The sequence below is a fragment of the Grus americana genome, chromosome 25 (genome assembly GCF_028858705.1).
Source record: "Grus americana isolate bGruAme1 chromosome 25, bGruAme1.mat, whole genome shotgun sequence".
Taxonomy (NCBI): Eukaryota; Metazoa; Chordata; class Aves; order Gruiformes; family Gruidae; genus Grus; species Grus americana.
In genome coordinates, this window is record NC_072876.1 from 3,424,889 (window position 1) to 3,448,437 (window position 23,549).

At 41.0% G+C, this 23,549-nt stretch overlaps 1 protein-coding gene across 4 annotated transcripts; it reads left to right on the forward strand.

Moving 5' to 3' along the window:
• Window positions 1-99: 99 nt before the first annotated feature.
• ST7L (suppression of tumorigenicity 7 like) lies at window positions 100-23,086 on the forward strand. 4 transcript variants are annotated; one of them, XM_054803547.1, is made up of 16 exons: window positions 100-449; window positions 1,478-1,560; window positions 3,107-3,266; window positions 3,805-3,859; window positions 4,535-4,650; window positions 6,199-6,277; window positions 7,091-7,245; window positions 7,792-7,889; window positions 8,529-8,643; window positions 10,219-10,291; window positions 10,955-11,057; window positions 14,175-14,325; window positions 14,471-14,563; window positions 17,348-17,487; window positions 22,253-22,322; window positions 22,560-23,086. In XM_054803547.1, exons 1-15 carry the CDS (start codon window positions 251-253, stop codon window positions 22,304-22,306), a joined length of 1,674 nt encoding a protein of 557 aa, XP_054659522.1. In that variant the 5' UTR covers window positions 100-250; the 3' UTR covers window positions 22,307-22,322; window positions 22,560-23,086. The 4 variants fall into 4 exon arrangements, 3 of the variants coding, with proteins under 3 accessions (XP_054659522.1, XP_054659523.1, XP_054659524.1); XR_008574136.1 differs by lacking the exons at window positions 22,253-22,322; window positions 22,560-23,086 and adding an exon at window positions 14,659-14,765 and having other exon boundaries at window positions 17,348-17,486; XM_054803548.1 differs by lacking the exon at window positions 14,471-14,563.
• The last annotated feature ends 463 nt before the right edge of the window (window positions 23,087-23,549 follow it).

The following is a 23,549-nucleotide window of genomic DNA, read 5'->3' on the forward strand; positions in this document are numbered from 1 at the left end:
CGGGACGGGGAGGGCCGTGCCGTGCCGTGCCGTGCCGTGCCGTGTCGCGCCGGTGGGGCCGCAGCAGCTGGGGGCGAGGCGGAGACCTTCGCCCCTCCCGGGCCGTGGTGTGGGGGGACGCTCGGGCCGCGCCCCGCCGACAGGGGAGCGGTGATGGGCTCGGGGACTGCGCTGCCCGCGCCGGCGGAGCCCACCGGGCCCCGCCCCGCCGCGCGGCCCGCCCCTCTCCCGGCGTCCCCCGGTGGTGGCCATGGCGGACAGCGGCGGGAGCGGCCGGGGGCCGCCGTGCCCTGGGGCGGCCGTGGCGCTGCGGCGCTGGGAGCAGCTGCGGCGGCGGGCGGCGGCGGCGGCGCCGTGGGCCCGCGGGCTCCTGGCCATGGTCGCCGGCTTCGGCCTCTTCTACGTGGTGCTGCGGGTGCCGCTGCGGCTCCGGGACAGCCTGGCGGCCGGTGAGACCGGGGGGCCGCGCCGGGGGGCTGAGGGCTCGCCGGGGGAAAGGCTGCCCCCGCCCGCCCTGGAGGCGGCCGGGCCGCGCTCCTGTGGAAGGGCTGCGGGGCCGCCGGTGTGGGCCGGACAGGCCCCGGGGCTCTCGCTGTGCCGCCGCCTCCGGGTCTGGGGACACCCCGGTGTCCGGGGCCGCAGCCCGGGCCTCGGCAGCCCCGTGATGCCCTCCCGCTGCCGCCGGAGTGCTCCCCGCTGCTGCCCGCCCGGTGCCCCGGGGGGGGATCTGGGCCGCGGCCCCAGCCCACGCCCTGTCACGTCGCGTCCGGCTGCGTGTCCCCGCAGACACCCGCTCCCCGCCCCGGGGGCCTCTTGCCGGGCTGGAGGCCCCGAACGGGGCTGAGCCGCGGCAGCGGGGTTCGCGCACCCCCGGGCCAGGCTGGGCCTGGCGTTCCGGCCGGGCTGCCCGCTGTGCCCAGGGTCCCTCCCGCCCGGCCCGGGCTGGCGGCGGGTGACGGAGCCGGTGTGCGGTTTGGGTCAAATTCACGGGCAGGGTAGCACTAGAAAACTCTGTTTCCTGCCTTGGGCTGTAAATCCCGGGAAGGAGAGTTCCGTGGAAAATGGATGTCCTTAACACTGAACGTACACCTGCATCAAAACAATACGTTTCCCTTTTAGATTAAAATGAAATAATACATTACACTGGTTTGTTGCAGCCCGCCAGCCATGAAAAGTTAAATTGCCTTGGTTGGTGTCCACCAGCCATGAGGTGGTTGAAACCGTAGGGTGCTTTGCCTAAGAGCTCACACCGAATTTTTTATGTTGGGTATATAACCTAATTCACTGTCACAGATGCTTACAAACAGAAAATAACATAGGGAAGGAATTCTCTAAGAAAGTTGCACTATCTGTAAAGTTACTGGGCCTATGTTGTATTATTTATTTGCACAATGTTTCATTCAACGTTGTTTAATAAAAAGCTATTTGGTTTTTTCGGTTCTGCTTGTTAAGTCTTTGGTTTTGTTTCTCTTGACAGTGACTGTGTTCTTAAGCACTTTGACTCCAAAATTCTACTTTGCCCTTACAGTGACTTCATCTTTCATATCTGGACTGATATTTGTAAGTAGTCCACTTTTTTTTGTTAAAAAAATAACTTAGGCACCTCTGGGATGCTTTTATTGGGGGTAGATGCAATCAGCCTTTTTTGATCAGACTCTAGAGGGTGCCTTTGTACTAGGAAGGAACTTGTTATTTAGTCGCTTTTCTGATGTATTGTATGTACTCGCTTGCTATGCACGTTGTGTGTTGGGGTGAGCCTAAGGAAAATAACTCAGGCTTGTTTTAAGGCATATCTGTCCACATGTATGTATGCATAAATATGTGTGTGTACAGAAAAATGTGAAATACACACACAAACTCTCCAGACCTCTCTGTCTAAAGAAAACTGAGATTTTTATCTCTTTTAAACTAGATAATTAAGAATTTAGCTTCCCACAGTAATTTTTTTTTTTTGGGGGGGGGTGGGGGTGTTATGCATGTGTTATCATTATCTTAACGACTTCAGCATGAAAATGAGGCGATAATTCAGCTCATCTTCAGATGACAGAGTGCACAGACGTGCCTGACTGTGTGTGAAATGAGCAGAGCATACTTGCATGGTGGGTTCTGCTAGCGCAGCTGTTTCTGCCGTGCCGATTGTCTGACCCTGATGCAGGCTGTGGTACTGTATACAAATCTTTTGAGTTAATCTTTATTTTCAATATTAAAAGCTGAAGAAAATGTCTCTTCTCATCAATTAAATCTGTGTAGCAGAATATGCAAAATCTATTTTGTAGGTGATTTTCTTGTAGCCAGTATTAAAAAAAAAAGTGTCTTATGTGGCAGAAACAGCTTGTTTGCCGTAAGTAACGTCGCTTGGGTTTTGTTTGAGGGATTGGAGGAAAGTCATATAAGGAGAGGAATTTTGCTTGCGATAGGTCTTTTATGTAGGTTTACTCTTAAGAGACAAAAGCGGTTGTTGGTCAGCCACTATTTATAGTAATGCTTCTTTACAAAGAATACACTTTGTCTAAGCATCGCTCCTTTCTGTATCCTCATGAAACTACTCAGGTAAGTTGCTCTGGGGCTGACCGTACGGTGTAGTGCTTGAAGACTGTGATACACAGGTATTTTTAATAGCGTCAGAGACAGTAATACTCCTGACCCAAAATTTCTGGTAAGTGAACTCAATTGCTGTTAATTCAGCCTTTCCTCTTTGGACTTTTCTGACGGGCAGGACATGTCAGTTTAACTGTCCATTTTGTGCTTTGTTCTTTTACATTGTTTTTGTGAAATGGCAAAACTACACCCGTCCTGCAGTTCTTGCCTCTGTGCACAGTTTCCCTATACAGGCCTTTCTGAAAGGGTTTAGAAGTTACCCTAATGAGTTGGGGAGGGAGGAATGTATGTTTGACTAAAATTTTACTAGTTTTTTCAGTCTCTTTCATGTTATGTTGGCGATCAGGCCAAACCAGGTAATTAGTGTTGATTTATATGTAGATAAGTTCCATCTATAGTGATTTGCAAGGCGATGTCCTTGCTGTGAACAATTGGGCTTCATCTCTGATGTTTATGTTGGAAGGGTGTTGCCTAAGGAAATTTCTGGTGCTTTTTTCTCCTGTGACAGGTGTTTGAGTGGTGGCATTTCCGAAAATACGGCACGTCTTTCATTGAGCAGGTTTCTGTGAGTCATCTGAGGCCCCTCATCGGCGGCGTGGAAAACAGCCCTCCAGCACCAGCAGCGTTCTCGGCTGGAGAGAATGAGACGAGCAGGCAGAACATGCCAGGTGATGGCTGATGTGTCCTAGCAGCTCTCCTTAAGCTTCAGGGTGGCTGGTTCACATGAACTGGCTTTTAAAGGGCTTTGACTCTTGCGTTAGTGCTTGTAAGAACTGGAGAAAGGCCTACATGTTACAGTGTGTTTTATTAATAATGGTAAAAACACACTAAATAATAATGTATCTTTGATTGAAAATGTTCACTATTAAAAATAAGATTTAGAAAATATATTACGCGTTTAGCTAAAACTGTTTCAGTAAGATTAGATGTTTTCTATTCTGAATGTGTGCAAGATAAACCTCGCATAAGTGTAAATGGCAGCGTTTAATCTTTCCACCATGTGCCCCAGCAATTTTGGGGAGCAAAAATATTTATGGAATGGCAGAAGTTTATGAAGAAGAAGATCGTATGATCATGCTCAGGTTGTATAAAAATGTCATTAAAGTGGCTTTTGAAAGTAAAATTGCATTTGCATGACTGCGTTTTAAAGTCAAGGGAGTATTTCTTGTGCTCTTAATTCAAAAAGTACTTTTTTTTTTTCTCCAGAGTGCAAAGTGTGGCGAAATCCTCTCAATCTTTTCAGAGGGGCAGAGTATAGCAGGTATTAATTATCTTACTTTCCATTGTGTATTTTTAAAACTAATTGGGAGCGTACACGTGACTTCTTCACAGAGGTTGCTCTAGTAATATGGGGAGACAGCTGAGACTTGGAAGATTATAGGGGTGATTGATGCCAATCCTGTGTTTAAAAGGCACCTATCCAAGCTTTAGCAGTTTCAGTGTTAAGAATGCAAATATTACTGTAACATCATCAGGGTTTTTTTGAGAGTAAAGTAGGAGAAGAATACTCCCAGAATTACTTTTGTCCTCTTTTCAAAAACTCTATGGAAGTTGTGGTCTTACAGCTGTTATTACTTTATTCAGAGGTTGAGACTGATTCTGAATCTAAATTCTTTTTTATTAAACCGATATGGCTGTGTTGTAACTTTTGTCATGTTATTTCATAGGAAAAGCTGCTTCCTAGGAAGCCAGTTCCTAAGTTGTTTAGAGCTTTAGGATCAAAAAGACTTTTTTTCCCCTCTGCAGGAAGCCTTCTGGCAGCCTGTACAGATTATGGAACAGTAGTACTTGAAAACTTCTGGTTAGTAGCTCCAGTCTCTTACTAACAACAAAATTTCTGCACTAGCGTCAGTTTTTAGGCACATCAGGTATCTCCCTTGGTATCAGCATTACTATGTGTTAGGAGCGCCTCTTACTGAAATTTCTCCCGGTAAAGGTACATGTGGGTGACTGGGAAGGAGCCTCTTACATACTATGACATGAATTTGTCTGCTCAAGATCATCAGAACTTTTTCACGTGTGATACAGATGCCCTTCGGCCCTCAGACACAGGTACCGATGTCCTATGCATAACGTGTATAACTCTTGGAGAGCGTGAAGTGGGTATTTTTGATATACTTTGAGGTAGTCCAAGTTATGTCAAAAGATGGGGTTTTTTACCTTGTGCTTTCTCTACTGACTTAAGGTTGTCAGGATCCTGATATATTTGAAGATCTCACACTTTTCAAATAATTAACAGTGCGATATTGAAAATCTTGATTGTATTCTCAGCAGCCAAAGATGTGGTCTCAGTCAAACCTTAGTAATGAATAGTACAGTCTTCAGAATGTTTTCATTGTGTTCCACATGTTTTGTGCAGAAAATTTTCTCTACCTGGTTATTGTCAGACTAGGTGCGAACTATTGTCAATTTGTCAAGTTCCGGGAGCGTTACTTGGCTGTGACGTGCTTGATATGAACGATGTGGTTTTGTTTCACAAAAGGAGTGTATTGTCTCGCTTACTAAGCCAAGACTAATATTTTGTTTCCAAAAGAAAACTTGAACATTTTTCCACGTTATTCTTGCTGGACAGCAGAGGGGTTTGTTCCAAAAGAAACATGTATAGATTCTTCAGTTTTCTTATCGTACTTGAGATAGGCCAGAGATGTAACTCCATGAACGTAAGGTTTTGGAGTTCTTTCAGAACTGTTATTTAGGGTGAAAGCTATTAGTTCTTCATAGAACATGGTAGCTCCAAGTATGTTGTTTTTCTTTTGCTAGAAGTTGATTTTCAGTTTGGGATTTCCATTTTTCCCCAATGGAAGCAGAGTGGGGAGGGGTTTGGAGTCACTGCATTGACCTTTTGTTTGCTCCTTATCTGACCGTGGTTTTCAGTCCAAGTTGTAATTCAAATGACCCTTTTGAATAGATAGATTTCACCCTTTTTAATGGTTTCCTAGAATACTTTCTAATAATGTGATAAATTATTATAGTATATCTTGAATTGGCTTTGCCATGTTACACCACTCAACTGTGCTTTGTAAATTTAAAAAGAAATTGTATAACCCTTTATGGTCTGGTAGTTGTCTAAATACATAAGTATGAAACTATACCTGTGCAAGACACAGCTTATTCTTTCACTGTTTTCTTTGAAGTTCTGTTTGAAAGCTTAAATTAAAATTCTGTGCAGGTCCGTGCAAGAACCTGTGTTTAACAATTGCTCCTGCCAAGCTTTCAACAAGTCTTGGGAAATGTTTCCAAAAATCTGTAGCAATTTAGAAATTGTACATCTGCCTGGTTATGTAAGCTGTCTTTGCTTCTCAGTGTAGGAGTTCTGAAGTGGTCACTAAATAATCTTCCTGGTGGTGTTGCTTTCTTAAATTAAATTTGGGGTGTAATGAGAAGTTGCAAGATTCTGCTGATTGTGGTAGAAACTCACGCTGGAATTAAATCGCTTGTTTACTCTTCCCTGTAACAATCATATAGCAAGCAGGAGTTTGCAAAATGGAAGCGAATGTTAGTGGAGAGCTGAGGCAGAAGCAGCCAGCCTTGCCTCGGTGCCTCCCAGGTGTTTCGCCGGTGTCTCTGTCCCTCACCAGCCTTTCAATCTCTTTGCAACAGTTATGCAGAAAGCATGGCGAGAGAGAAACCCGCAAGCCCGGATTAAAGCAGCCTATCAAGCTTTGGAGTTGAACAATGAGTAGGTTTAGAGTATAAGTTCGATTGCTGTATTTCTAGTGTGGAAGATGAAGCGGGGTGATACTGAGCACGCCATCAGTTTCTCATTCTAATAATTTACTTTTAGCAAAGTTCGGACTATCGTAAGGGGGACTTCTGTGGCTGTGAGAATTGCACATGGGGCTGTCAGTTGCACTGAAGTATTGAACTATTTTATTAAAAATAGCTTTTATTCTCCCTTTTTCTTGGGGAAGATTTTTAAAAAATCTTTATATCAGTAGCAATAACAAATGAGAAGTCTTACTCGGCCTTGGAACAGTCCGAATTGGATATGGGATCATCTGTGTTTCAGAGATGGCATTGTGGTAATAACTGTATTTGGGGTTCACAGATGCCACTCCTGTAAGGGGTTTAAAAATACTCTTATAACACAAACCAAAGAATTTCACGCGCTTCTGTGACTGTTTTATTGTGTAGCCTTGTTGTTTTCATGTAAAATGTCTACCATCTGATTTTAAAAAAGCAAAGCAAACCAAACACAAAAATATCTCTCCAGACAATTCCCAGAGCATTTTTAATATTTCAAGGAGAATAATTTGCCAATTCTTTCTTTTGATCTTTCTCAAAATATGTGTGTTTTCTGTAAAATGGTAACAGTCTCTGTTTTTCTGAAACTCACCATTTGAACTCAAGTCCATATTTTGGTACTTTAATATTGTCAAAGCTTAGATATTAAACATAAGTGAAAACTGTCCATTTCTAGTGCTTTTAGCACTTATTCTGAGGGACAGTTTAATATTTTTTGAATAATGAGTGAGTTTTTTCTTTATTACAGTTGTGCCACTGCATATGTCCTCCTTGCTGAGGAAGAAGCAACAACTATTGTGGACGCTGAGAAGTATTTCAAGCAGGCTCTGAAAGCAGGAGAAATGATTTACAGAAAGTCTCAGAACTGCCATTCCCAAAGTCCCCAGCACGAAGCACAGCTGAGTAAGCACTTTTGAATCACATAAATTCTTGGTTTTATTCTTGGTATTTACAGAAATGTAAAACTAAAGTTCTAATTAGTGATTTTAGTTTGATTCCCAGTTCAGTGAGGCAGTTCCTACTCTGTTAGCTATGCTTATGTGTGGTGTGCTCTGTGATCTTTCGTAGTACCCAGGTGAATCAAAGCAGTGGCAATTCCGCTGTGTATTCATTGTGGGTTGTCTCCTGACATTGTCTTGGAAGGTTGGATAGGTGAAGCAGGCTAATGAAGCAGTTAGTGTGTGTCAGTAGCACCTTCTTTCATTCCACCCAACATTTTGGAAAAAAGCAGAATTTTTTGTCATTTGACCTGGTTAAAAGTTGCTGGCATTGGTCTGGATGGGCCTTGATTGGGACAGCAGTAGTAATTATTTTGTGCTTTTACATGTGGTTAGGAAAAAGTCTGTGGTGTTTTGGTTTTTTTGTTTGTTTTTTGGGAAGGGTGGTGAGAGAGGGAGGGTGAGGTAAGGATTGAAACTGATAGACTAATATTTTTGTCTTTTTAATCAGGAAGAGACACCAATGTACTGGTATATGTGAAAAGAAGACTAGCTATGTGTGCAAGAAAACTTGGAAGAATACGAGAAGCAGTCAAAATGATGAGAGATGTAAGTAAAAAAAGCGAGCAACTGCTGTTGTTTTCAGTCACGTTGTCTGAATTGATGGTTTAAAGTTCCTTTCTTGGCATCATAATGAATCTAATTGAATTATTTTCCACTGAAATTTGCACATCACAATTCATGATATTTTTTTGGAGAATGTTTTTTTCTAGTTATGTCTAGTTACGTTCTACGTCTTGGTTTTAAATTTTTATATAATACAATGTCATATGTTCACAGTTCTGTGGTCCAGTTTGCTTCATGATTGACTCAACAACTCACTTGTCAAAATAGCCAACTTTATACTTTATCGTAATTTTTTCTTCACTTGCTCAAGGTGTATCATAAGCTATTTTTGCATAGGAAAATATTACTGACCAAAAGAACTCACTGTGGGAGGTGTGCAAATTTGGGCTGAGAGCATGTTGTATGAACCTCAGTATCCTTCTTTTCTAGTAGGTGAATATAGGAAAAAAAGCGATGCCTTAAAGGTAGAAATGATGCAATTCTTTTTATGCTGCTTACATGCCAGTTTCTAACACTGTGGAAGAACAGAACATTGAAAAAGCTTACATTATTGTACCGATTGCTAATATTTCATGATTCAAGTGCAATTCTGTATGTGCCCAATTTATTTCTCATTTGCAGCTGATGAAAGAGTTTCCACTTCTCAGCATGCTGAATATTCATGAAAACCTCCTGGAGGCACTGCTGGAGTTACAGGCCTATGCAGATGTCCAAGCAGTTTTAGCAAAGTATGATGGTAAGTGATGTCCGTTGGGAAATACTGGTGTTTTTGCCTAGGAGTATAGAAGTGGGCAAGGTGTGCTTATCCAAAAGCAGATGTCTGCCCATGATCCCAGCTAGTTCCCTTCATTGGCAACGAATAGGTGCTTTCAGAGTGCAAGTCAGTTTTTATTTTGAATGATGAGGTCAAATTTAGGCAAGCTAAATTGCATACAAATTACTCCTTATGTTTTTAAGTTACTTCTAATTTGTAAAGAAATCTTGGAGCTCACTTTGCTTCAATTCAAGGGTTATTTTAATTTTTTAATCTCTCTTACATCCCTGGTTATGCCTAAATTCATCAGCCTTTTTCAGTCAGCACATGGCCCCCTAAGTAACTGATGTAAATAAGCTGGAAATGGTCATTTTCCCTTCTGTCATCTTCCAGGCTTGGCCTCGTGATTCTGTAATACTGCGGTTGCTTGCCAGAGATAGCAGTGTACAAGCACACTGCACGTTAGTGCATAGAGATTAGTGGCATGCAAACTTCGGTCCTTTAAATGGCAGTAGTCTTTCACTTTCCATCTCAGCTCATACTTTTCAGGTGTTGTGCAAGTCTAGATAAAGGTTAATAATATATATATACTTATTTCCTTATTGTCCTCAGAGTTTTGCCCCTTGTGTGTGGCCACCCTAGCAGCCTGCTCCTGTTACTCTTTTGTGTAATTCTGCTGTGATTCTTATTAATTTAACAAAACCATTTGCTCTTTTCCTGGTGCTTCTTTATGTTAACATCAGGTATTGCAACACTTTTCCTTAAGAAAGAGTTGCCGATTTTTTTCTAAGCATCTGGAAAAATGAGCATGAGCTTCAAACTCTCTGTAGCGCCCCTGTGTTTTGCTTGACACGACAGCCAGACTTCTAGTAAGTGATGGACAAGCCCAGGATGGGATTTACAAAAAAAGCAAGAGCCATCTGACTATACACAACATGGTACTTGGGAATTAGACCCCAGACTTTGTCTGCTTTTAAAGTAAACTTGTACTGTGGAGTGCTAACCTTCTAATCTATAATTGTCAGCTCAAACTTGGCTTCAGATATTCTACAAAACCTACAACTAATAGAATTTTTCCCCGTGGAACTGGAAAAGAATGGAAACTGCGTTTTCATTAAAATTTGTCTACCTGTCTGAAATGTAGTCAGTCTCTCAGTATTGTGTAAAACTCTGTGTTAAGGTACAGTTGCAAAATTAGGCAAAGATAAGAAGCTGATTTTAAATGTTTGTAGGTTAGTACAGAAAAAGTACACTGTTCTTAAGTGTGTATTTATACATGCATTTCTTTTTTTAATTCAGTTTCAGTGTCTTGGTAGGTTTAGAAGAAAAGAATTATTCTTTACCACCTAACTACAGCTCTGAGTTTTTAATCTCAGACTGACTGGTGACCGGAAAGAAGACTGCAAAGAAATTCAAAGTTTCTAATCATAGCTGAAATGTTCCAGATGTTACATTCATTGTCTGCCCAAGTAAAAATCTTTAAGCTCAAAGGATGTGGGTTTAAAATGTTTGTCTTGCCTTAGAATCTTACAGCTTAATTATTTTATTTTATCATAGATATCAGTCTTCCAAAATCAGCAGCAATATGTTACACAGCAGCCCTGTTAAAAGCCAGAGCTGTTTCAGAAAGGTAAGCAAGCACATTTCTGAAAAGTGGTTTGTTGCTAATCTTGGGTTATGCTCAAAAATATGAATTAAAAAAATCTAAATCCAGTATGTCGCAGTTACCTTTCTAAGAGCAAGTTAAGTGTATTTATATATACGTATATATGTGTGTGTGTGTTTAGTTAAACATACCTTAAAGTTCCTTCTAAGCATCCATAAAGTTAATACAGGTGAAGATGTTTTTCAAGAGCCTGTGTATGCACGTGGGCCTTTGTATAAATTTTGTTTTCAGTGTCTTGTTAGGTTCAGCAGTTCTTTGTTTTATGGACTGGGTGCAGGATATTTGTGGTAGTTCATGCTGGCATTTCACTTTCATTCTGGTCTGTTTGCACAGCTGATTCGAGCTTTACCTCCGAGTAGGTGATGTTGTAACTGTCTTATAAAAGCCTGGGCACTCAATTACCTTACCTGATTGACAGGAAGTTTCAAAAAGTTAAACACAACTTTGTCAGAGGGGCATGGATGACAGTCAAGATACCAAAATTAACATGAACATTTGTCTCCTGGAAGGGTTTGTTTATCTTTCTTGATAAATCAGTCAATTTTTAATGAACTCCAAGCGTACAATGCAAATAAACACCTGGTTAGCATTTATTACTTTTGTTCAGCATGGTTTTTTCCCCTTCAGGTTCTCCCCAGAAACTGCCTCCAAAAGAGGGCTTAGTACAGCAGAAATTAATGCTGTGGAAGCAATTCACAGAGCTGTGGAGTTTAACCCGCATGTTCCAAAGGTAAGAGTATTTTATTTCCTATTGGACTACTTTTTATTGTCTTCTGAAAAAAGTCATGTTATCATCTTGTTATTGGAGCCTTTCTAGTCTCAGGTCTTCTTGAAGTTGGTTATAACTCCAGCCATTGAGTTGTTAAACACACTGGTATTTATATCATAAGTGTTCGGTGGCCCGAATTAGTAGTTTGCAATAGGGGATGATCAAACGGGGGTTTTTTTGCAAAAAAACCTCAAACTCAAAATTTTCTAACTTGCTGGAAAAGCCAGTAATGTATTAATGAAGGCCCTTTATTGGGTAAAGGTAAGCATCAATAAATATAAATTTAGATATTTAAAATCCCTGAAGCTAAATAAATTAAGTTCTCCAAACAATAACCACTTAGAGTATTTGAAAATACTCCTTTCTGCTGTGCTTCCAAGCATGGCTCCAGAACTCTGGTCATTGAAGGAGCTACAGTCACTTATTTTCTTCATCCACATCTAAACAAGATTAAAAGTCAGTATTGCTACAGTAATTTAATGCCTGGCATTACTTGAAGTGGCCAGGATGTGGATTCCACTGAGCATTGGGTAGAAATAAAATATTTTTACTGTACTAGTATTGGTGATGCATTCAGTTTGAAACCTTGAATGCAGAAGGTTGGCTTAGTCCTGGACCTAATCCTCTGCAAATGATCGTGGAGTCCAAATGACTGTTGCTGTGAAGGCTCGAATTATCCAGCCGCTCTATTCTGTCTGCCTGTCCAGTCTAATAGAATGTGCACTGAGAAAGCTAATTGCTCGGAGAAATTGCTGCTTGTTTGCATGACTGATCAAGAGCGTAGCAAGTTCATTTCAGACAGTCTCAGACAGATTTTTCTTTAGCCTCTGCCTTTAGGGGAAGAAGATTATAGCGCATTATCATTATCTAAAAGTTCTTTTATATTGTATATCCTCCAGTTGTTTCAGGACCCTCATGTACCTTTTTAAAGAAGTTAGATATCATTTCAAACAAGCTGTTTGCAAAATATGTTCTGTAGTTCTACAGACAATAACAGAAACTGACTCCAGGTTTCAGTAATTTGATCTTCTCTTCTAGTTGTATACCTATCCAGTTTTCTTCATGATTTTTTTGTTACAATATTGCCTTGAAACACCAATTTATTAGATGGCAGGGCAAAATTTTATTTCTGCTGGCTACCTAGAGCTCTGAAATGCTCATGGTCAAAGCAAACAAGTGAACAAGGGTCCAAACACTTGAAGTAACTTGCCCGATGGGTTACAGTGGATTAGTGGGCAAGAAAAGCTGGGGTTTGAATTTGCACTCTGTTCTGTCCCATGGACTAAAAAATAATGAGTATGTCAAGCAGAAAGCCCTTTGTTTTGCATCTGATGGAAGTGGTTGTCTTTGCACATAACATCATTTTGCATAAGGAAAATAAAGCAACATTTGTTTCTTTTTGCTCTGAGTTAGGCTCTTACAAGGATGGTTTTTGTTTATAAAGTTAGGAAGGCATTTTACAGTGCTAGAACACTGGTACTATTAAGTCATTTCAAAATGAGAGATCTGTAACTACATTTTGGTAACGCATGCAACAATCTTTTCCAATCGTCTTCTGAACATCTTACAAATTGTGTATAAAAATTTTCTTAGATCTGCAAAACCCAAGATATTTTCAGTACCGATACCTTGCCTGTTTTATAGTTAAGCACGGACAGGAAAACCTGCCAAGCTGTGGAATTTTTCTGTTTATGCAGTAACATGGGTGCAGAGACAGCCGAAACATGGAGTTCAACGTTGTGGCAATGCTTGCAGTGGGGTTTCATCACCGCTGCTGCCTTTGTCTCGCCTTGCTCTGCGCAGTTGGTACCATTGAAAAGTGGGTGCTGCGGAGAGCAGGAGGAGTCAGGTCAAGGGTCAGATATTTGAGACCATTTTCCCACAGCAGCCCTGTGTGAGTGATCCTTTACTGTGTTAAAAAAAAAAAAAAAATTAAAAAAAATTGAAGAGGATTAGAGAGGATTAGCAAGAATATTACCCTCTGGAGTGTAGGCCCAAGGCACTAAGAGAAGAACCTAGCCAGGCAGTAAATGTGCTTTATTTGGCCGGGGCACAACCCCTCCTACATTCCTTCAAGAATCTGAATGGGAAAAGTTAAGTCCTCAAACTGGATTAGTAAATAATCTCATAGTTTGTGGCATCTGCTGAAATAAATCGGTGAGTTAGCTGCATTCTTACACTTTGGGAGACAGTCAAAGGAATTGCCAGCTACATTGATCAAAGATGTGGATTAACTTTGGCTGTTATTGAATGAGACACTACATGCTAGGAGAGAACAACTCACAGGTAAATACTAGAGCTGAAACTGTCATTTCATTCTTGTAAAAATTACTCATCTGTTTTTAAAAGCTAAGTTAAAATGAATACCTGTCCTTTTTCAATGTACCATGAGAAAACAAAATTGCATGTCCTGTGTTTCAAGGGAAATGGAAGATGATTAATCCTCGTGTTCTTTGACCCTTCTGTGCATCAGATATTCTGCTGATGTAGAGAGAAGACTGAAATTGAAAAAATGTGAAATCAGAGATACTTTGTGGTAGTCCATCAAAACCACATTATAATAAGATTTTCCTGGGTTTGGTTTATTATTCTTCCTTTGGTTAGCATACTGACACTTTCTGGTTTGCTACTCATACTTGAGAGCTAACAAGTACTTAGCCTCCTACATTGAAACTTTCAGTGATTAAATGATGAGCAAAAATACCATTGGTTTGGGGTTTTTTTTATTAGCCTAAACTTGTAGCTCGTTGGTACTATACCTGTGGCATTGTACTTTAGGTATATTCCTCAAGAACGTATTTTTATTTTGTCTTACTGAAGATGCATTTTTTTCTGGTAAGTTGTGTGTGAAACCCACAATTTAAAAGTCTGATACACGGATGTCTGTTTTTCTGCTTTTCACGTCCCATGTGAGTGCAGGCTGTATGCACTGTGTCAGGATTGGGCCGTTGAAGAAACGGGTAGAATTTGGCCCCTCTGCGGTATGCTCAGTTATTCCTCAAATGATCATTTATGTTTCACAATCAAAGATTTTGGAATATTCCATGTAACCGAGCGCACTTCCCATTTTTCTTTCAGTATTTGCTAGAAATGAAAAGCTTAGTGCTACCTCCAGAGCATATACTGAAACGAGGGGACAGTGAGGCAGTAGCATATGCTTTTTTTCACCTCCAGCATTGGAAGAGGATAGAAGGGGCTCTAAATCTGCTACACTGTACGTGGGAAGGCAGTAAGTATCTCTCCTCATTTTATTTTTTTCTGTACGGTAGACTAATCTCTCTGCCTTTATTCACCTCAAACACGATTGGCTCTCTTTGTGAGAAGCTGGTCGCTTGATTTAGATACAGATCTAACATCACTCACTCTTTTTTCAGCATTTAGGATGATCCCATACCCATTAGAGAAAGGTCATCTTTTTTATCCCTATCCGAGTTGCACAGAAACAGCAGACAGAGAACTGTTGCCAAGTAAGTGGTTTCTAAGCAGTAATGATAATAAAACATAAGCTGAGGACATGTTCAGTTTGTGGTATTCTGTATTTACCTTACTGTGATTTTTTTAGTTTGAGCTTCCTGTGAAGGGGATTGAGCTATTTGTTGATGTCCCTCCCAAACGATCCTGGAGCACTTGACGTGTGTGTGGTACATGTTAGCTTGATTCTGTGATAATGTAAGTCCTTCAAAGATGAAGTCTGTGTGTGGTACATTCAGACTAAGTTTGGCCAACTTTGGGAACAACAAAATGGACCAGTTCTTTTAAGTACTTTTAAAAGCAGTCGTGGATTTGACTACTGTTGTAGAGGAGCCGTTTCCTTTTAGCAAGGAATAAATGCATGGTTCCAGTCCTGTGCTCAGGTATCTAGCAGAACCTGTCTGTGATCTGACAGAGAATCCCTGGTTAATCTATAGCTTCATCGAATGCGTATTGCTTTCTGTCCTTAATTCATTGGTACGTATTAGTCTGCTGGACAGAATTCTTCCTGGGACATTTTATCCATGTAGGTATTTTTATGGATTTATACTAACACTTGACACTGAACGGTAAGTCTTTTCCAGCTGCCCGTTACTTAAAGATTGCTTTGTGCAATTATGAGCCTGCATGTTTTTTTCTTTAGGTAAGGCAAACAAACTAAATCATTAGGGCCTGTGCTCATCATATTTATGAAGGTACCATTAATTTAGGTTAGAATTGGACTGTTAATTGTACAAGTTAATAGAATTCCTTTGGGGGTGAACTTGTACGTTGTGAAGAAATGCAAGTCCCACGGGACTGGAAAGGGCTACTGCAAAAGCACCAGCAGACCCACTGAGACCACAGCTGTGGAAAGGAAAACTACACATACGTGTTTCTATTTAAAAGCCTGAAGTTATATTTAAAATGTGTAATTTAAATTTGCCCCCAGACTGCTTTAAATTACTCATTTCTCACTTATGCAGGATATTGCACAAGGAATTCCTTGGTTAGCGACTAACCCTAAATTGTAGACTTCCCAGCATAATTAAACACCAACACATGCAGATATTTCAACACGATCACTCGCGCATTCCTGTTATGTTTTAAATATAAAATAACCCATAAATAAAATCATCTTAACACTTTTATTGCAGTACTTCCTCGTGAAATCTTGACACTTAATTTTTTAAAAATTTATCTATTTAAAATAACATTGACCAAATTAATGATTCAAAAAATTGGTCTGACGAGTAACAATTCTCAAATGGTTGTGAACGTATAGAATTATCTTTAGTTGTCCTTATCTGTTTCAGATTTCATTTTAATTTCCCAATGTAGGGGAAAAACTAGTGCAAAAAGAATCCTTCCTGGTTTTTTTTCACACTTTTCTTAGCTTATGTTGGGACCTTTCCTAAATTAGATTGCTCCACGTTTTAAAAATCAGGTGAGTTTCTACATAGGATGAGAGCATAACAGTGTTCCTTAGTAGACAAGTGGGTTTTTTGGTTGCTCAGTGCAGTGCGTCACTATTGTACTATATTATGGCCGAGCAGGGCTAGTTGCACGTTAAGAAGGTGAACTGATAATCTCTGGGATAAAATTAAACATCTCTGATGGGTGTTAGACGTGGAACTCCGTATGATCTACGTAGTTGTGCTACAAAATCATATACTTCAAACCGAACCCCAAGCGCTTTGCCATTAATGAGTTGCAACAGCACAAGCCACTTTTGCTGGGCTTGGTCTTGTAACGGTACTTTCATCTGCCAGCATTCAGAAACAGTAACTGGGAGGGTAAAGTGTCTTTTTCCTCTTCAAACTTCAGTTTAAAAATGAATACAATTGTATTTTCTTGTTTTACAAAAAGGTGTACTTACATTTTGAGGCTTTTGTTAGATTTTTAAAAACAGCTTGTCAAGAAGTGTGCAGCCCTTTCATAATTACTTATGTCTACAGAAACTATTTTTTTCTTCATTTAAAATCCCTTTAAAACCATTGGATAAAAGTCAGAGCTGCAGGTATTCAGAGCCAGTAAGTAATTGCAAATTCACCAAACAGGTCCTCGGCTAGTAACCAGTAGTAGTGTCTGGAGTGCTGAAAGCTCCATATGCCAGCCCTTAGCCTGTCTAATCACCTTCTTTTGATTTTGTTACCATAGGTTGGAAATTGCAAGGAGCTGCTATGTACAGAATTTATAACCTAGTCCTGGTACTGTTTTCTTTGAGGTCTACTATGTCAGCTGCTCTGAAAAAATTTACTGTAGCTTACCAACCAGAAATCTTTGGAAAGTATTAAGGAGCTACCTCACATATATATACACACACACGCGCGCACCATGATGGTTGTTTTGTACTTGCTGAGCTTCTTATAGGATGGGGAGATGTGCTCTTCAGGTAACAGGATTCTGCTTCAGAGGGTTGAAAACACCTGAATTGTTTCAGTTGGTGTAGGTGATTTTGACAGCTTGTGAATTTTACAGTGCTTCCCTCTGTCCTGAATAAAGAGTAGTTACCAAAAACTAAACCTGATGAACTGCTTCAAAAAATAAAGCCCATGCAAGTGAAAAGAAGATTGGGAAGAGAAAGATGTAATGACTATTAATAATGAAGACAAGCATTTAATGTAGGGGAAGCATTTTCAGAAGTTTAAGTACTGGGACCTAACATCTACTGCACAGTAGTCTTGAGTCCACACTTACTCCTCCTGGAAGTCTAGAACTGAGTTAGAAGGCTGTGTAAATAATTCAGAAAACTGTCCTGGATTATCAAATGTGAATATTCTTCATTTTTTTCCTTTCAGCATTTCACGAAGTCTCCGTTTACCCACAGAAGGAACTTCCCTTTTTCATCCATTTCACAGCAGGCCTATGTTCCTTTTCGGCAATGCTTGCCCTCCTCACGCACCAGTTCCCTGAGCTGATGGTCATTTTTGCTAAAGCTGTGAGTATTTTGTCTCTCGTGGGGCTTGCTTAGGTAACTTGGGGGATCTTTGGGAGGTTTGAGGTCCGTGGTGAAGTAGGCTCTAGTCAGTCTCATGCTTGTGGAGCATGGATTCTTTTATCCCCTTTTGTAAGAATCTAGTTGGAGACAAACACTTGTTGAAATTTGGGCAAAATGTCTATTTTGACAAGAAGGTGAACTATTACTATAACATACCATGGCTTTAATTTGCTCTCTTATGGTGAGAGCGCAGCATTTCAACACCAGAGAAATTTTGCCACAGAGCACATGGATTTTATTCTCATAGAAGCGGAAGACTGCAGTGTGAGAGCCTGAAAAAATGAATTTGTTGCCTAGAGATTTTGAGAAGTGAGTAAAAGGCAGGCTGGGCTGCAGGAAAAACAGATCTCTTGCTGAGTGCTGGGAGCTAGTAGTATGATGTGAATGGAACAGACGAGAACAGAGGCAAAGTAACTGTTAACTTCCAAGCCAGGCTCAGAAGTTACTGAGCCGTCACTTACCTTTTGGGAACTAGACCAATGGTTTTATGTCTCGTCTGGTTCCAGTTACTAGCTGGAGAACGTGTTCAGTGACCACAGTTCTGTCATTGGAGTACCTGTTCAAGGGCAGAAATTGGACTTGATGATGGCTTTTAGCTAGATATGTTTCTAATCTGTGCTGCTTTAAATATATCTAAATATGTGCTGTTGAGCCGTTTGCTCCTGTGGGTGCCTTCTGTGCCCATCTCCTTCCTCCTCCTCTCTGCTCTGCCCTTTTTAGGGTTTCTTTTCCTTGCTTATCTGTCAACATTGCTGGCTGTAACCTTGTCATCTTTCCCTGGACTCTGAAAGCTGTGCTGTCTTACTTCAACAGAGGAAGAAACTGCATAGGCAGCTTCCCCTCACCACTAAGCCATGCAGTATATTTGGCCTTTATTGAACTGTGGATATCATGCAGTAGAGTGGAGCAGCAAATAAAGAGCTCTGAACTCTCAATGAATCGCTTATTCTAGCTTTACTAGTCAAAATAGAGGGTGAAAGGCGTTACGCTTTCTTGCTGTTTTAATGCAGCAGGTAATGGAGACCCAGGAGGTAAGCCTTTTTTCTTAAGAATACTTTGTTCCTAAAAGCATCAGCTTTGCTAGTGACTCGAGTCCACAATGTCCAAATCATGCAGGTCTGAGAGTGGGGCCTCATTTCCACACGGTTCTGTTGATCTTTGTGTTGGAAAATGTTGGACATGCCAGTGACAAATTTCAGTGCTGCTCATAATTGGCTGGGTTCATAGTAACTAGGGTCTAACTATCTGCTTGATTAATTCTGTAAGGACTGCATTAGCAAAGTTGTATGATTTCCAAAGAGATACAAGGTCAAATGTTATGCTAACAAAGAATTGCTTGGTGAAGTTCTCTCTGCTGGGTTTCTTGAACCAAAAAAGACTTTGTACGAGTTAGTTGGCTTTGCATAATGGCATTATGAATGTCAAGTGACATGTCCAAATGTGGGGAAAAAACTCCCAGGGTTTGGTCATTTGACAGTGTGTTTATATCACTTATTTTCTATAGGGAAGGGTAGATAGTGTCTGTTCAGCTACATCATTCTGCCAACCAAGTCACGGTGGTGGCAAGCACAGAGGGGTTCTTGCCACTCACTCTGCCAGCTTTGTACTGCAAAAATGTGTTGAGATAATGTAGAATTCACTTCTTGTCTGTTTAATCTCTCAAGATTGATGTCCAGGAAGGAAATACCATCTTCAGTATTCTGCTATTTTAGGCAGAATTAATGGTAACTCCAATCATACTCTAATGACTGATATTGTTCCTTATTGTAATTATTAGGTTATTGTACTGTTGCTCCCATTCGTGATGTTTTCAGAAGCTTTCAGAAAACTTGTAAGAAACAATGCTATTCAATATCAAACTAACACTTATGATTTTATTCATAGATTGCTTCAGTATTTCAACTATAGATAACACTGTGATGGCCGCTAGCACTTCATAAAGCATTCTGTCTTGTGTTCTGGAGGGATGTGGCAGTAGCATCTAGTTGGATTTTCATACTAAAAATGGAAGTTTACCTTCTCTTTAATGACACCTCCCTCTCCACCCAAGAATACTGTAATAAAACAATAATTATTTGATGTATCTACTGTTATATCTGCAGTAATTCCAGTGCTTTAAGCTTTCTAAATGATTTTTTTTCCCTTGTGTATTTCATTATTTCAGTTCTTTTTTCATGATGCTTTAACTTATTAAATGTAGTAATTTGAGATAGTAAAGTTCTAGATGGTAGATGGTGCTTTGGCCTTAGTGAGAAAGCGATACAAAATATATTTCCAACAAATTGTTGAATTTCCAACAAATCTAGAACACAGTTTTAGGAATGACAGTTGGAAAGTATCGTGTATATGGAATTTTTCACTATAAATATCTAAGAGACTTAGATATGACTACTTAGATTACATTTCAGTTGCTTCTTAATCAAACTCTTGTTTCCAGCAATTGAATCTACAGCAAACAGCATGCCTCTAAAGGGTTTTAAGAAGTGGAATACCTTTCTATTGACTTGAAAAGCCAGAGTTTACATATTTTCATTTGTTAGTGCTTGAGTTTGTTTCCTCCATAATAAATCACAGGGTAAACGTTGGCAAATTGCTAAAAATATTCCAAGTGGCCAAAAATCACAATGAAGCATTTACTAGTTCCAACATATACAGCGTAATACACCATCAACAGAGCCGAGCCCTGGCACCGGCTGCGAGTCGGCTCCCTCTGGAAGGGGAGGCAGCCCTGTCTCCGCGCTGCCGGGCCCTGGGACCAGGCGCCAGAGGGATTTTTGTTCTGTCGTGCGCAGGTGGAAGGGTTTGCAGGCTCTAGGGACTGGTGCTGGCAGAAGTCCTTAGCATTTGCTGCTTTGCTTAGAGCCAACTGTGGCTTCCTGGCTCTCTCGCAACTCGGACTTTTAACGTTCTTTGAGGAAGGGAAGATGTACCGTGAGTCAGTGCCGGGGGGGCACAGTGGAATAGGCAGTGGTAGACAGCTGCGTGCGACCTGCAGTACGAGTGAGTAAGAGCTCAGCCTTGCTGTTTGTTTCTGATCTCTTGGAGAATCACTCTGCTCTTGATCATTAGAGACAGCTCTGTTTCTTAAGTAGTTACTGTTCAGAATCTTCTCAATAAGTGACAGAAGGGAGGAGGTATGCAAAAGGGATGACAATAATCTAGACAGTTCACTGAGCAAGCTGAAAAATATTCTGTCACATGAAACAACTTCTGTTGAAACTGCAGACGAAAGGGTGTGATTATTTTTGCATTCAGGATGAATTTTTATTTTTTAATAATGACACAGGTGGAGAATTGGTTAGCTGTGTATTATCTTGCAAAAGCAATGTTGCACAGTTCCTTCTGTAATGTAAAGACACCGAGAAGTCTGCCTTCAAGAAAACTAGAGATGCAGAGTGACAGCAGGCACTGTAAATAGTCTTCTCAGAAGTTCCTGAGAACAACCAACGTGCTTACCTTCCAAGGAAATCAGTCCCATTTTTTAAGTCCAAACCTTATGCTATTGGAGTAGATGACTATTAGTTAATACTAAAGTATTGGAAAAAAATATTGCAGCAGTGTTCCTGCTGAATCCTACTGAAAACAACTTCCTTGTTCAGGGAATGGGACAAAATCTGAAGACAGTCCATGTTCCATAGTGCTTTGATACGGATTGCTTGATATTTTCACAGCAAAGAAAGACGTCATGGGACTTGAATTAAAAATTGGCTAATTTTTATGATTGCAAGATTAGGAGAAAAGATTTCTCATTCTGGTTGTTCCATAGCTCTCCATTAGAGGATTCCTTGCCATTTTGCTGATAGCAGCCATCTAGAGACAGAAAGTAGGACTAAACAGAGCCCTGTCTGGCAAGTCCTGCTTTCTGTGACACTCTGCTTTACTTTCTGAACAAATCCCCCTACCACTTTCCCCAAAGCTCATTAAGTGAGACTGGAGAATTAACTTTTTAGCCAGCTGCTGAACTTTTCATATTTATAAACACTTGAGTCTTTTGCTTATCTAAGAGAAAATGTGTATAGTTTGGAGATGTGCACTTCCCTGCCAATGTGTAATGAGTGGTTCTACACTTCATAGAAAAAAAGCCTGAAGTTTCCTGTCACAGCTGAGTGTCGATGCCAAGGGCAAAGGTTTCTTGCCTTGCTAATCTACATCTTAACTCATGCACTTAATGTGAAGGTGCCACACGCAAACAGGCAGGGAAGAAGCTAGCTGCAATGAAAAGCTCCTGCGCTGCTGTGAATGTTAGGTTTTAAAAGCCTTTTTAATGTAATATTTCAGGTTATGATATAAGCCAGGAGGGCCGAAGTAAAACCCTCAAAGTAAATGAGTCCTGTCACTGCTGCCTCATGAAAAGAGGGTTTGTACGAGGATAACACGAGTCCCAGCGGAATACTTGGGGGATGGGTTGAGAAGGTGCAGGGGAGTTTGCACCATTTGTTTTAGCCTAATCTTTATTTCTGGAACTGTTTAGATGGCATCTAGAATATGGATCCTGTCTGGAAGCACGGGCTGGTGTCTTGGTGGATGGTCTGTTCAGTTTTCACACGTTTCAGTCGATGACCTATAAATAATCCATGCCTGAATATCCAAGAAAATGCGCTACCCTCCTCCCAGTCTGTTTGACAGTGAAGGTGCAGTGCTCAGAGCAGCTGGAAGAGGTGTAGCACAGAGAAACGCCCTCCTAACCCGTCCTGCTTCTGCCTAGGTGCTGCGGGTGCTGTGGCCGGTGAGTGCTCCCAGCGTTCTGGCCTCCAGCTGAGCGGACCGTGCTGGGGGTGAGTGGACAAGGCTGGAGCCATGGCTTCCCACAGGGTTTTTTCTTCTTTTGTGTGTCTTGGCTAATATTTAATGGTTACTACAAGCTTGTTGCATGGTGTCAGTGATGAGGGGATCGTAGCTCTCTTGCCTTGTGGGAAAGATACAGGGTGGTTTTTTTGTTCGTGCCTTGAGGCTGTGAAAGGACATCGGTTTTGAAACCGAGATGATTTGTTGTTGCGTTCTGTTTCTTCCAGTGCTTTGGGACTCTTTGGCCTTCAGCTTTGGTATGGGAAACATCGAGGTCCTCCTGCTGTCCAGTCGTGAGCCGACTCCAATGACTGGAGTGTGCTGTCCGTGATGGTTTGGTTTCATCGTTGGCACGAGCCTTGCCCCCGGAGGTTAGCTGACCCCTAGGCATGGGGGCTAGGAAGAAAGCTGTGCTATTCAAACTGGTGTCTTTGACAGGCTTCCATGTTGGTAATGGTGCTTAACTTATGAATTTCTTATTTGGCCTTAGTCTGTAATCGTCTAAGAAAATAGTTTTTGTTGAGCGATACCTTATTGCTCTCTTAATCACTTGTACAACTGGAAGCTAGCACTTCCTCTGTAAGAAAGGGGAGGACACACACTGAGCAGATGTTTGGAGTATTGACACTTCCTTCTCAGCTGCAGATGCACCAGATAATTGGCTTAGATTTAATTTTATAAGCCCTTTTCAAAATATTTGTTAACAGCAAAGTATGGTTCTGCTTTCTTAATTAAAAGGTTGCTTCTTAACACATTGAATTTGTTGACTTCTTAAGCGTCTGTTTAATATGGATTATAGTGCGCAAACACGAGATTCATTCTTCTGTATCCTATAAGCTTGCATTATGTAAGGAAATGGTAGTATAAACTCCTCTATTTCATATTGTTACTTCTTTAGATTTAATTGTGCATCTTTTGTCTTTCAAACCACTTCACCTTGAAGAACAGGATGGTTTCTGAAACTGCCAAAAGCGATTGTGCTATCTGCATTGGGAGTCTTTGGGAGACCTAAACTTTCAAGTGTTACTCCAAAGTACTGTCATTGTTGATATCCAGACTTGAAGAGAACCGAGATGTGGAGCACTCTTCAAAGGAATAGCTTCATATACGGACCAGCCGCAAGGGTTTGTTTACTGCAAAGGTGAAAAGATGGCTGTGGCAGCCAAGTGGTTTGAGGTAATTGGTGTGACCTCCGTTTCCACTCTCCCCCATTAGAG

Excerpts from the sequence above, each read along its gene's own strand:
- ST7L (XM_054803549.1), top strand. The coding sequence starts at position 251 with ATGGCGGACAGCGGCGGGAGCGGCCGGGGGCCGCCGTGCCCTGGGGCG. Across the intron at positions 3,267-3,804 it reads GAGCAGGCAGAACATGCCAG|AGTGCAAAGTGTGGCGAAAT; the intron begins GTGATGGCTGAT and ends TTTTTTCTCCAG. Across the intron at positions 7,890-8,528 it reads CAGTCAAAATGATGAGAGAT|CTGATGAAAGAGTTTCCACT; the intron begins GTAAGTAAAAAA and ends TCTCATTTGCAG.